Raw genomic sequence first — 15,621 nt, 5'->3', positions numbered from 1 at the left:
GTGGGTAGGCAGCGTCTTGTATATATCGATCTAGCCATATAATGCCAAAACCACAAGCCTACTGCACCTCTATCTCTATTTGTGGGAGGTAGATATTGTTTACTTCCTGTCGTTAAACGTTCCAAGCACAAGCATACGAGAGAACCACAATCCCCTCTGGCTCCCTACATTTGTTGTGGCGCAGTCTCGTCTCTGATCATTGTAATTTTGAACTTCTTTGGCTTCTTGTTTCTAAAATTTGTCCAATAATCAATCGCATCCAAGTATTTAGCCAAATGATCGCTCCATCCCTTTGTAATAATATCTGTCAAATCAGACAATGGTATGTAATTCAACATGCTGTCATATACTATTGTCTTCAGGGATGAGAGCTGAAGCTCGACGAGAAGCCAATGATGACGTTCCAAAACAGGGATAAACACCTGCAATCATAAATAATTGCGCACATCAAATAAAATTTATGAAAACCTTTAAAATATTCAAAAAATAAATACTAACCTTATCGACCTCCCACCACGCAGGATAAAGTTTAGCTTTTCCATTACCCAACGTATATGAAGCATCTCTCTGATCCTTCAAGTGAGCTGCGTGAAAAGATGTCGGCATAATAGGCCATCGAGTATTTCTTTTCCTCAATTTCCTTATTATTAGAAGACGTGACACCCATGCATCAATATGATGTTTTATAAAAAAAATATATATTAGTGAATTTATTAATAATTTAAAAACAATTAATCAAAATGCAATTTAAGAAGAATATATGACTTACCACCCCTTCGAGATAGTCATTATCTTCAACCCCTAATAAAATACCCCACCAAGATCGATCAAGAAACAAATGAATAACATCATCGATTTGGCAAAGGTCAGAATAACACCCCTTGCTCCGCTCATGTAGATAAAAATCAACTGCGGTCTTAGCCCAAAAGGTATTATCCGTAATTGTTTCCGGTAGTGTTTCCCTCTCCTACTGAGGAATGGTACTGGCCGGTAACACATACGAAAGCCAACTCGCATCCATCATATCGGGTATCATATCGGGTATGGGAGGGGGTTTATCAATATGTCGATATATGACACCATGTGAATCGGGCTCTTGAACGACAGACATGACCTCTTGAACGATGACAAGGGCCTCTTGAACGGTGGGAGGGGCTTCTTCGATGATGAGAGGGGCCACTTGAACGATAGGAGGCATCTCTTGAACGATATGAGACACCTCTTGAACGATGATAGGTGCATCGGGCTTATTCTTATGGAGTCTTGGCACTAGTGGGGTGAACGGAGACGTAATGGCACGTGCACGACGTCTAATGCGTGGACCATATTATGCAAAAAAAACCCGACGTAAAGCATCAATCTTATCGGGCTGCTGAAAATAAATTAATACATAAATTAGTAAATAAATAAATAAATAATGCCGAAAAAAATGTTATTTGCATTTTTAGTATAATATTAAACAAATTTACCTCATTATGTAGAGTATGAACCTCATTCTGCAACAATGAAACAATCTCATGTAGAGCGGTAACCTCATCACGTAAAGTAGATACCTCACCGCGTAGCGCACCATTGTCATCGCGTAAAAAATCCACCTCACCACATAAAGATCAAACCTCATCACGCCATGCACCATTATCTTCACGTAAAGTACCGACCTCATGACGCAAAGCACCGACCTCATCACGTAATTCCCCTAACTCATCCCGTGGAGGTGGAGAACAGGGATAAAAATGTCGTGGCCTCTTTGTCGGTCACCTATCATGAGGTGATGGTGGAGAAGAGGCTCGATGATGTGATAGAATAGGTGATGGTGGAGGTGGAGGTGGAGAAGAGGCTCGATCAGGTGATGGCTCTGGGTGTCGAGCTGTAGAATCGGCCAGATCAGGTGATGGCTCTCGAAGTAGGGGGTGCTCATCATCTGTCCCATCAAAAAACCGCTTACTAGCTTGCTACCAATCAGTGGCAAGCTCAGCCTCTGTGGGTGTCAGCCTCTGTAATGGATAGCTGGCCTAATAATATAAAATCTCAAACAAAGTTAAACTTGTACTAGTAATAACTTGTTTATATATGGTATTATTTGTGTGTTAACTTACATCATTCATCGTCGTATATGGGAGTAACTCTTCCCAATCCAACATGCGGATCCTCTTCCAGGTAATAGCCCTAGGAATATCATTTGATCTTTTTATCACATATGTCCACATGCTGGGGAAAGCCTCAAATATCCAAATCTACAAACAATATAATACATAAACATTAGTATTTGTTAAATAATTAATTATAATTTTGGAAACATTATATAGAAATTCTTACCTTAAAGGCCCAAGTAAAGCCTGTCAAAGTGTATTTAGAACCATGCCCTACAAACTTTTTCGGTCCTCAAAGGCATACGACAACTTCTTCCAGGTAGTTTTTCTTAGATATGAACCCCACAGAAACATGTTCCATGCATTTAGGTCCTCTACCAATAATATTAGGTCCTCGGAGATAGGTTGTCTGCCCTCTTTGCCTAAAAAGTCGGCATGCAAAAGTAATAAATGGCATACTCGGACAACATCAAGGTCATCCATCCGAGTAAAACCATCTTTATCAAATAATCTCTTCAAGTCGTCGACGTGTAAACTCGGCTTCGACTTTGCCAGCTCAAGAAAAACCCGAGATAACCATGAAGGGCGGGCGATATGACTAGTGTACCGACCTACATCATCGTGTCCGAAGCGTAGACCAGTGATTAAGCAAAACTCCTCCCGCCCAAAACAAGTATGTGCCGGAGGAAAATAAAACCATATCTCCTCATCACCAAGTTGTATCCCCTCGGGTAGATCGTTAGTCATGGTCTGAAGAAACAAATGTGTCAACATAGCATCTCCACCCGTATGTTGCACTTTTAGCCATGGCCTGAAGCAAGTATCCTCAAACAATTTTCTTTGTAGAGGTGTAAGCGTCGACGCAATTTTAGTGGCTAGGCTTAATTTATTCCTTAAGGTCAATGCAGCCGAAAAAATTTCTACAAAAACAATAAACATACAGTTAGATATACCAAAAACTCCTTATTATACACTATAAACAGACATGATATTAAACAGTGAAAATAAAGCCAAATATGTTTCAAACTAGCACGATATTCAACCAAGTCATTATTCCATCATAGTTCACAAAATGCATCAGATAACATTTCAGAAGTAAGCACTTATATAAACATTTAAAAGGACAACATATAGGTTTAGTGCAGGTTCAAGGACAACACAAAGAGTAGTAGTTTATTCTTGAAACTTAAATTCGCAACACTGTGAAGTTAGTATTTGTCTTTGTTTTTTGGTTGAAGTAATGCAATTCATTCAAGTTTCAATTTGCAGAATAAAAGAAGTTTCTAAAACTTAAATTCGTAACGCGAAAATGAAAATCGCAACGCGAAAATGAAAATCGCAACGCGGAACTAAAATCGTGTTGCAATTTTCATTTTTGCGTTGCGAATTTGGTGTTGCGATTTAGGGTTTCTTCAACAAAAAGATAAAACAAAGACAAATACTAACTTCACAGGGTTAAAGACTAAACAGTTTAGCAGTATTGGCAGCAACTGAATGAATTTACTAAGCAATCTCAGTGAAATGATTAATCTATATATATTGAAATTACCAGTAAATTTATCATCAATATAAGAAAAATCTAATAATAATACAAAAATTTCAAAATAAAAATAAGAGATTAAAAAAACTAACCCTCGGTGGTTGATTTTCCATTTCTGACCGTGAATGGTTGTGAGGGTTGCTCTGAGAGACGGAGATAGACGGATTTCGTCGGAGATGGAGACGGATGTCGCCGTAGAGAGTGAGAGATGGAGATGAGACTGAGTTGTGATTTAGGGTTTTAGGTTAGAGATGATTTGTGATAATACTGTTTACATTTGTGTTGCGAAATTAATATTGTGTTTCGCGTAAAAACATTTGACTTTCACGTTGCGAATTTGACTTTTGTGTTGCGAATTTGACTATCGCGTTACAAATTTGACTATCGCGTTGCGAATTTGACTTCTGTGTTGCGATTTACAAATTCGCGTTGCGAAATTGGAAATTGGGTTGCAAAATTGGAATTCGCGTTGCGAATTTGTTAGTCATTTTGGCAAATCCAAAAAAAGTTGGTTAAATTCATATATTATAAGACATTTTTTGTCACTGAGGTTATTTTCTCTTTTTCAAGTCAAGGGCTTATTTACTTTTTTAGAAAAATATTTTATTTAAAAAATAATAATTTAAACTATACAAATATAAACAAAATTAAATATTAAAATATTAAAAATAAAAACTAAATTATATACATATATATTAACAGAGTGGTTGAAAATGTTATTGTTAAATGATTAATTTAATTTAGAGACGAATTTTAATATAATTTTATTTTATTTAGCAGTCTAATTATAATGTTACAGTCATACATATCAATTTTAATTTGAGTTTTATTTTATTTTTATTTTATAGAGAAATTTTATATTTCTTGAAAAATTAAATAAAAAAATCAAACACGTAGATTCCATAATTAATGAGCTTTATTTTACTCTATCTTGATATATTCACTAAAAATGCTTGTTTTAATTGATAACTATTTTTCTAATTATATATTTTATAATAATTTATACATAAATTTTGATATTATAACTTTTAAATTTTTTATTTTTTTATAAATTTATTTAGTTCAATTTTATAAAAATTTAATGAAATCGAAGAGTTCAAGATAATTAGAGACAAATGTATAAAACAAAATTTGTATATGAAGGCAAGTTCATGTTTATATAATTAAAAAAATCATGTTAAATTTGAGGTAAAATATAACAATATATTTTTATTTTTTAGAAATTTATTTTTATTTATTAAATAATTTTGTATTTTAAGTTAGAAATATTTTTTTTCTAAATCAAATAAGTCCTTGAATTTAGAAAAAAAATCAATTTGACCATTGAACTTGAAAAAAAATCCAATTTAACTCATCTGACACATCATAAACTACGTCATCAGTCTCTGTGGATTATCACGTAAGCATCATGAAGTGTCACATCATCACCGTAACGGTCAATGACAAAAATCGTTGGTCCAAAAACCACATTATATCTAATTTCTAAGTTTGAGAGTCATTGGGTGTAAAAAAAGTACGAGTGTCACATTAATTTTTTAAGGTACAAGGGTCTCACATATTCTTTTTGTCAATATTTTACTAATTGTTCAATACACCTTAATGTTTTAAAGACAAGTCTTTAACAAACATAAAATAAGCACGATAACTCATAGCCTTTAGGATCAAATCACCAACAGTCGAGGTATTCATTGATTTCCTCCAAAAATGAAACATGATCATTAATCATAATTGTTGGTTAATCGATTGTTAACCCTTTCATTACTATAATTTAAAACATGGAACGAATTAGAATTAAAATATAATATAATACTAACAAATTAAAAATAAAAAAGAATTATAAATTATATTATAAAGATTAACCATCCTCTAAATCTTTCAACTTAAGGAATACTTTCCTCTATCTCGAGATTGACATATTCAATCTTATGAACAAATAAGAGCTTACACCGTTTAGCTAAGGAATAGGACTAAATTTTATTTTTAATTGTAGTTGTATTTTTCTTATATATATATATATATATAATTATCAATTTAATTTATTAAAGTTATTTTTTATCACCCCTATTCTTATCCAAAAGGAACGATAACCTCCTATACAAGACCAATCACTAAAGCAAGAGTGTTGGGTAGTTTACATTTTATAACATACGGTATACATATTATTGTCTAAATTTTAATTCATAATATTTTGTACCTCTTAACTTAAATCCATATCTTAAGTTTAAATAATATATTTTATTTTTATTTTAACTTAAAAATACATCTTACTCTTATCTTAATTTTAAAAATATAGTTTATTCTTTTATTAAATTTAAAATTTATATTTTGTTATTATCTTAACTTAAAATAATATATTTTATTCTTATCTTAATTTAAATATTTTTATTTTATTCTTATAAATTTTAAAAGTAATATTTAATACAGTTTTTGAAAAAATTTAAAAATAAAACATAATATTAATATATTTTTTGAATGTAGGGAAGCAAAACTATGAAAAAATCGAACTGTACTATTCGCGGTAATTGTCCCCAAAGAAGATCGAGTTAATCGCTAGAAGCCGCTGTGTAGCCAAATCTTGATCATCTTATGTCATTTACATTTAGGATCAATTCATCCAACTATATCTTATTGTGTTGATTTTGAATATTTATGCATTTGTAATTCTCGAATTTCAATTGTATTTATATTAATATCTCACTTTGGAAAAATACTTTTATGATTTGTTTTATATATTCAATATTCATAGACAGTCACACACCATATGATTAATTTTCTAACTCAAATCCTTATTTATGATTAAATCAAATAATATGTTTTATGAAATTATGCTTTTATATTTTAGAAATTATAAAATTAAATAATTTTGAACTTAAAATTATAATATTTTTTCCATTCTTACGGTTGGGCTAAATGCTGTATTTGGGTGAAACTACTAACATTTTTATTCCATTCCCTGATACGTGTAATCTTTTAGTTGACGACACTTGTCCTCTTTCACTTTTGCAGTTTGTCTTCTTACTTCTCTTAGCTTCCGAAAGACGGATATCATTAATCGATCAGAAAAAGTTCTCTGTTTTCACCCCCACCGTTACTTTGACGTGTCAAAATCCTAATGGTTCGTCAATCTAAAGAGTCTACCATCTTCATATCGGCCAAACAAATGATTATTTCCAATTACGCCACGCCAACGCTCACAACTTGCATTGTCTTCCTCTGCTCAACACTCTAAGTGCCTTGCCTTATCCTCCTTGGTCTTTGCCCTTTTATACCTTTCTCACAAGTCATAATCTTCAGAATCCAAATTGAATTAGGGATTAGGGTTTGTTGGGTGCCCTGTGTTTTTGGTGTTTTGATCGCCCTAATATAGAAAAGAAGTTCAATCAAGATCCCTGCCATGGAAGGAGAACTACTAGATTGGGAGGTGCTCCACAGCTCAGACTCTGAGTCGAATTCTATCATTGCTAACTCGCCCGAGTCGAGGAATCTTGGGAACATCGCAGGTGATACTGAAGGGATGATAAGGTCTGATTACTTTTCTCTTGATAACCAGAGTATGTATGCAAAGGAGGGGGATGTGAGTGAAGAAGGCTCTATCGAGTCGGATAATCCGAGTTGGATTGATCCCAAGCCGGTGACTCAGTACAGGAGGAATAATTCGGGCGATTTTCGGTCCGATTCCGGCAGTGATCGGTCAGGTGATCGTAAATTAAGTGATTTGGTTGTGAAAAAAGACTTGGAGTTTGCTGAGAACGAGAAAGCCCCGGATTTGTTCCAAGGGATTGAAAAAGCGGAAGCTAAGATTGACGAAATGGTTACATGTAAGCCTGCTGGTACTAAATTTAGTGAATTCGATAGGACAAAGGAGTTAGGTTTCGGTGAGTTTGGCGATATTCAAGACCAAGACAAGGATTTGGGCAAGTTCTGGCCTGATTCTGGTGGAGATGGTTTGATTTCAATGAAGTTACAGGATATTGAGAAAGAGGCTGGCATTGAATTTAGCGACTTTATTGAAAAGGGAGCTGAGTTGGAGAATTCAGATGAGCTCGAAGATGGGAATAACTCAACTTTGAATTCGGAAGTAGGAGACGGTAATACAAATGGTAATGAAGGTCCAACTGTTGATGAAATGAAGATGCATGCGAAATCGGTTAACGAGGGAGACAAGAAGAAGGTAGCATGGTGGAAAGTTCCTTTTGAGCTCTTGAGATACTGTTTTCTCAGGGTTAGTCCTGCTTGGTCCTTCTCTGTAGCGGCGGCCGTGATGGGTTTTGTTATATTAGGACGTAGATTGTATAAGATGAAGCGGAAGAGCAGCAGCTTGCAGATAAAGGTTACCCTGGATGATAAGGTCAGTTGCTGCTTTTGTTTTTCCTGTTATTGTTTTCAATATTTGGAAATTGGATAATGAATCGTGTCTTAGATTTATTCTGGAACCTGACAATATAAGTTATTGGTTGTCCTTGTTGTTTTAGGATTTAGATCCATGTCTGCCCTAGGGTTCATGTTGCAATTGAATTTCATTCTCTTTTATACATGAATCTTTATGGTCTTCTTCGTTTTTGTTTCATTGTCCCTTTGAATTTCTCCATGACTAGTTGAGACCCGTTGCTTGCTTGCTTTGTCAGTGTTTTTGCCTGCATCCTTACTAATTTCTTTCTTTGGAAATATTTGATCAGCGGATGCTTTCCCGAGTGAACCTCTTTATGGATTATTAGTTCTTTATCTAAGCCCTGAAATTTTCTCTTCTTTTTGCCTTGGTTCACTGCAAATATAGTTGCTTATCACTGTAATTAATTAAATACAATAAAATAAGGAAAGTAATGTCAATCTAAATAAAGTCCTACCGAAAAAGAACTTCTGAATAGAGTCTTACCAAAAGCTTATTCCATTCTTTAAGTCCTACCAAACAACTTGCACCAAGTTTCCACAACACATTTTCTTTTGTGGTGGGCAACTTTGTGCATTGTATTCATCTCCTCCTCCTCTGTTCTGTTCCCTGCCACTAACACAACCTTTAAGGCTTTAACTAAATGCTGAGCGGAAAACACGCGTGTAATAGAAAAACCAATTCAAGATTCAAACATCAAAGTCTCTCACCATTAAATTGGACTTAAGACTATTTAGCTGACAGCTGAATCATATCCATCGTATTATCATGGAGATTGTACATGTTATTGATATCTAAGGTACGTTGGATTGTCAGGTATTTTAGCAATCGTATCCTAAAGTGTTAGGGAGTTCTGCTTTGCCTTCTGTCTAGTCTCTTTCATGTAAACGGAAGGTAACCTTACATGGCTACATACTAAACAGAGCCAACTGAAAAATGTCATGTCTCCTTACAGAAAAATGACAGACCAAACAAAACAATTCCTGCATTCCTGAAGTGTTGCAGAAAAAGTTAGGAGGCTTTAAATCCTGGTTGATCCATCCATTTATATTTTGGGTAAATTACGTGTTTAGTACCTAAAGTATCAGTTTTGGTCCATTTTAGTACCTACACTCTCAATTTTTTCAAAACCATACCTAAAGTTTAGTTTTTTCAAAATTGAAAGTTTAGGTACTAAACGCGTGAAGTTTTTAACGACGGGGTACTAAAATGAAACAAAAACTAAACTGTAGGTATGGTGTTGAAAAAAATGGAAGTGTAGGAATTAAAACGGACTAAAACTGATGGTTTAGGTATTACATGCGTAGTTTACCCTTATATTTTTCAGAAACACCAATTTTTATGTCTTCCCTTCCTATGTCTTGCGGACATAGAGGTGTTAGGATATAATGGAGGATGTGATTTGAGGAATACTTACATTTTTAGATCCGCATGTTTTGTTCATCCTGGTTAAAAACTTTTTTACCTTTTTATGATTAAAATCTTATCCTGATTTCTTTTCAAGCATAGAGGTTTTTTTTTAATGAATTTGGGTTCTTGTTATACTTTGATTGTGCCCCTTTTTTATGGGTACCATTTGTTTTTAGTATTTGTTGCTGAATTTGAGATACAGTGAATCTAGTGATTCATGTAATTTAAACAAAATAATAATGCAAATTGTTTTTACGTTGGAATACACTTGCACATGCACAAATTAGTAGAAATCTCATTACATTAATTTAGTATTGTGGATTGTGCATGTAGAGTTTTCATTAAATAGAAGTGCCTCAACTATTATCCCTTGTAAAAAAAAACTAGAAAATATATATTGAAAACAACAATATTCTCTATCGACATGATAATAATGTTGGATCAGTTTGAAACTTAATATGCAAAATGAGTACAATTATATTGGCAAATTCAATGGTCGGTTTGTTCAGATATTTATGTACAAAAGTTTTGAAAGTAGGTAAATTATACACTTGTACAAATGGACAAATGGGTTGGTTGACTGCTGGTACACATCTAACGTTTTGTTATTTCCTTGAGTTGTACTTGCAGAAGGTTTCTCAGTTCATGACTCGTGGGGATCGACTCAACGAGGCATTTTCAGTTGTAAGACGTGTCCCAATTATACGTCCTTCACTGCCCACTACCACGGGGTTGAATCCATGGCCTGCGATGAGTTTGAGATGAAGGTGATACTGTAAAAAAGAAACAGAAAGACCGAGGATTGTGTCCAAAAGGTAAGCCATAATATTATGTTTGGTTTGTTGTGTTGATGAAAGGATGGCTATTTTCAGTCTACTCTTTTCTTTATGTATGTATGTATGTATATATGTATGCATGTATATGGGTTCTGAATTGATCAATATGCAAAGCTTGAGACTGTATATCTGTTTTGAGTCCCCTTTATGTTGTAAAACCTTCACCAAATTATCATATTATATAAGCAGATCTTTCTATTTGTAGTTCGTTCGATGGGATTATTCGGGCATGGTTGGGATTCTTATCACCGATGTTCTGTTGCCACAAAAACTTGTAAATAAATCTCCTCGAGAATTATCCGAGGAATTTGAACTTCAACACAAGTCCGTCCTTGCCCCCAATAAGGAAAAACTGCAGGAACTTGATTTTTTTTTGCCTCGAAAGCGACTTCTTACTATATTTTGCTAACGAAGATTGCGTAAGTGAGAATATTGTTCTCATTAGAGAATATAGATTTAAGAGAAAAAATATTCCTTTAGAGAATCTAAGATTTTAATCGGGATAAGGAGGACATGATATTTGTGGATAATCTAATAAAAACATACCTTCCACTTGTGACAAGCATTTCGACTTGCGGACGGTTTTAATTTGCTAATGTATTGGCGGGGTGATCATTTCGAAAGAAATAGATGTGTGAGCACCAGTTCATTGGAAAAAGCATAAAAAATCCAAATCAAGAAATTGAACCTGAAACACTCTTGTTCAATGGGCCAATGATCAGAGTTTCTTTTGTATGATCATTTCCAAAGACGGCAATTTTACTTGGACAATGTGTTGTTCGTATGGTGTAGGAGAATTATTTTCTCACTGACATGAATAATGCATAGGAGAAAATGTCCAAATCATCTAGCTCCCTTGGAAAGACGTTCGAAACATACATTATTTTTCGGAATTGATACGACACTACATTTAATTTGGGAAAGATGTCGTTTTTCTGACGTCTTTTGATGATCTAAGTGTTTTTTTTTCGTTTACTATTTATTTTATTCTATTTAAAAAAATAATTCTTGTAATATCCCATATGAAATATTTATTCATTATATTATTCCATCAAAATTGCCGAAAGAAATAGATGTAAACACTAGTATAAAGAAAAAAAGAAAAGAAAATCCAAATAAAATATTAAACCCGAAACAAACCTAAGCCTAAAATGGTCAAGATAACAATAAAGTCACGGATACAAACCACATCACTCAACTCCATTGAGACCGAGTTAATTATAAATATAATAATAATTAAGAGTTTAAAATTCAATTATAATTCTAAAATTAAAAAAATGGGGCTAAAAAGTAATCCAACCTTGTCATGATTTAATTTTAGGGTAAATCGTATAATTAGTATCCGAATTTTTAGGGCGCTTGCATTTTGGTCACACAACATTATTTAATTTTAGGGTAAAGTATATAAATAGTCTACGAACTTTTAGGGTGCTTGTATTTTGGTCACCCAACTTTTGAAACTTGCAATACAGTCCGTAAACTTTTAGTTTGTTTTCAGTAAAGTCCTGTCGTTACCTCCGTTAGTTTTTGCTGACGTGACACTTAATTTCCGTTGACCCTATCTTCTTCTTCGTCTTCTTCAAACACTGCTCAATCAAGGTTTATAATTTATAAACTGACAGCTACAATCTAACCATGTCTACAACCTTTTATTTCTGCTAATTTCTCTACTCACGCACTAAACCAAACCCGGAAAAGGAAGAAGAAGAAGAAACAGATTACAAATACTATGAAACGAAGTATAAACTTTGATATTTCATTAACAATCCATCTTGTGTTTTACAAATACTTATTCATAATACATCTAAACAGAACAAAGAATTATAATAGCAGATCGGGAATGTTTTCATTATTTAGTTCCATCATCATATCATTATAACATTTAATCAATCAAGTAGTAGTCGTTTACTAGTTGAAACATCTATGCATTCATCAGATATTATGCCGCCGCATTAGACGTAGATGAAACATGGCCGATAAAGGCCCGTCCGTCGATGCAAGGCAGGCCATTACGGCCAGGAATATGGGTGCAGTCATTGTGATCAGAAGGAGGGATAGGTTCCCCCTTTTGGGCAGACTGTAGCACAAGATCACGATAACCTTCGTTTAGAACCCGGCCGGAAGAGTTAAACGGGCGAGTGCATACGAAAAAAAAAACACGGCTGTCGTGACAAGAAAATGACGTGGATCGCCCATTTTAACGTAACCAGAGCTTGCACTTGGTCTAAACTGACAGCTTAGAACCAACCTGGAAAGCAGAAGAGGGTGTTCCGAAAGTGAAACCTTTAGGAAACTGGCTCCGCTAATATTATGGGAAAATGAACCAACCTCGTTTGAGTTGAGTTTGAAGAAGAAGAAGAAAAAGAAGAAGGGTTTAACGGAAGTTAGGTGTCACGTCAGCAAAAAAAACAACGGAAGGTAACGACGTAGACTTTACTGAACACAAACTAAAAGTTTGATGATTGTATTGTAAGTTTCAAAAGTTGGGTGACCAAAATACAAGTGCACTAAAAGTTTGAGGACTATTTATATACTTTACCCTTAATTTTATTGATTTTAGAATTATCAAGAATTAAAAGAGAAAAAATATATATAAAAAAGGTTTTAATTGGAGTTTATTTTTGTTGATTTTCAAAACTAATAGAGGTTAAAAGAAAAAAATGAACTAAAAGAAATCAGGGAGCTCAATTTCAAGTTTTTAATAATTTTAGAATTGAGAAAATTATTTAATACTCAATTAAACATATTGTGTAAATTTAGATTACATAAATTTACCCATTTTAATATTATATATATCATATTTAGGTTTTAGAATTTATAATTTTAGGTTTAAGTTTAAGTTTTAAGGTTTAAGAATTATGATTTCAAATTTCAAGATTTAATTTTTATGGTTGTGTAAACTTTAGTTTATATTTTAAAAAAAGTTAAAAATAATAGACATAAGAAAAATTAAACCATAATAAGTCGAGTGGTCAAGACATTTTTCGTTATCCAAATCTAGTGAATTTTAATTTGATAAAATATGATTAATTCTTTTATAAAAAATTTAATTTTTTATTGGATCGAGTTTTATGAAGGGTAGAGTTAGGCGAGTTTGGAATCAGATTTAGGGTGAAAATCTTTGATCCAACTCAATCTAAAATAAGAGCAAAATTCTCTTTTATATATTTAGAGAAATTATTATAATACACCTCTCTCTATAGGTATTTTTTTACAATTGTCTCTCTACTTTTATCAAATACTCCCTCTATCTTACTTAAATGATCCCTTATTGATTTTTTTGTATATATTTTTTTTAATTTTGACTTATTATTATTTAAAATTTGTTATTGATAAAAATATAAAAATATATTTTAAATTTTTTTAATAAAATAGTTTTGAAATATATATTTAATAAAATTTAGTTTATAAAATATTTAAAATAATAATGATCAAAGTTTAAAAATTTTGACTTTTAAAAAGTCAATAAGGGGCATCTTCAGTGAGAAGTAGGGTTGTGAGACGAGATGAATCGTGTGCTACTCGAGGTTAATTCAGTCATAGCTCGATAAATACTCGACTCGAATGGACATGACTCGAGCTTGACTCGAGTTCTTCACGAGCCGAAACGAGCTTTGACTCGAAAAGTTTGTGAGCAACTAGAAAATATAATATATTAAGATTTAAAAAAAATTATTAATAATATTAGCATTTATGTGTTATTTTTTTTAAAAAAAAAAATCAATATAAGATTTTCATGTATTCAAGGTTCAGGTTCGAGTTTTAGTTTGAGGCTTCAATCGAGTTAAGTTTAAGATTTTTTTTTTCATTTCGAGTTTTTTCAAACTTTTAGGAGCTTCAACTCATAGTCTCGAGTTCAAGTCGAGATTGAAAATTTTAGGCTCGAGAGTTTTCGAGTCGATCAAGCTCTGAAGTACTCGAGCTCGACTCGGCTCGTTTACAACGTTAACTGAGATGGAGGTAAATAATGCAAATATGAATAATTACTATTGTGCCTCTATATTTTTCAATTATCTTTTTGTTTTTTTTTTGTTTCAAATTCACTCGGAGCAAGTTTTAATTTTAAAATTCAGATCGAGTTTGAATCGAATGAATTTTTTATTAAATATTATATTAAATAGATTCAGATGAAAACTTTATGTTTTCGAATTGAATTTGAGAAGACTAAAAACTCAAACTTATCTGATTTATCGATCCCTCATCATGGTAGCTTCGACCTTGGCAATGTAGGTATAACAATGTACAATATAAAATGAATCAATCTATTTTAGTGGTTAAATGAATAGTTGTCATTTCTAAAAGTCTTAAGTTCAAACATCAAAAATTATAAAAATATTTAAGTGTTTATTATCAAATGATTTATAATCTTTAAAACATATACTAACACCCATAAAAACTAATGATTAATGAAAAGAAAACAATGTACAAAATACATTGAACCCTTGTTATCAAGCTAACATACATTGAACAATGAACATTTCGTTCTCTTTGAAAGGACATCGAACAGTATAAGAATGCTATGTATATCTAGCACGATGGAGTTCAACTAAAATACGATGACCAATAAGCATCTTTTCCATGTGTTTTTAATTTAAATTTTTTCGATAATTGCACCCGAAAAGAAACAGTATAAGAAAACATGGTCCTAAAATAGTAACTATTTATGTGCAGACATTTATTTATTTTGTCTTTAGTACTGTAATTTGAAAAAACAGTCCACATTTGTGGTTGGCCGTTTGGACAATTATTTATCACAATTTTCAATGATAGCCGATAGATTTTACTGTTGAATGACATACACAAGGATAAATATAACGTATAAATGGGAAAAATGGATGAAATAATGCATTTGAAAAAATTATTTATCAAAGTAATCCATTTTTAACATTATTTCTCGAACTATGCCAAATAATACAATATAAGAGTACATGGAGTCTTCAGAATCTTCAATTAAAGACTCTAAGATTAACCCACGAAGGTTGACCTGAGTGAAAGTGGCTCTGGTCGCTTAAACAAGTGGTCTCAAGTTCGAACACTTGTAAATGCAGAAAACCTTCTTCGGAGAGGTCCCCACCTTTCGTGCCCGACAGTACCTCGGATGATTAATCTCAGGCAAAGCCTGGGGACACCTTCGAATACCAAAAAAAAAACTCCAAGATTATTATACATTTTTAGCTTTAACAAAATCAAAAACTTATAAATTACTACGTGTCTTCCACCTAAAAATCACATAGTATTTTTAACGCCCTTCCCTTATACCAGGAAAATAAACAGTTATGTGCAACAACTGATAATATTTGTACTAGCATATCCAGAAAAAAATAACATAAGATAATATATTATCACATTTTATTGATA

General features: G+C 32.8%; 1 protein-coding gene across 1 annotated transcript; it reads left to right on the top strand.

Moving 5' to 3' along the window:
- Positions 1–6,832: 6,832 nt before the first annotated feature.
- Positions 6,833–10,219, top strand: LOC120158936. Its single transcript, XM_039169656.1, has 2 exons — positions 6,833–7,978; positions 10,058–10,219. The coding sequence occupies exons 1-2, from the start codon at positions 7,025–7,027 to the stop codon at positions 10,190–10,192; spliced, it is 1,089 nt and encodes a 362-aa protein (XP_039025587.1). The 5' UTR covers positions 6,833–7,024; the 3' UTR covers positions 10,193–10,219.
- The last annotated feature ends 5,402 nt before the right edge of the window (positions 10,220–15,621 follow it).

The sequence above is a fragment of the Hibiscus syriacus genome, unplaced genomic scaffold (genome assembly GCF_006381635.1).
Source record: "Hibiscus syriacus cultivar Baekdansim isolate YM2019G1 unplaced genomic scaffold, ASM638163v2 tig00111332_pilon, whole genome shotgun sequence".
Classification (NCBI taxonomy): Eukaryota; Viridiplantae; Streptophyta; class Magnoliopsida; order Malvales; family Malvaceae; genus Hibiscus; species Hibiscus syriacus.
This window is presented reverse-complemented; position numbering and strand designations above follow the sequence as displayed.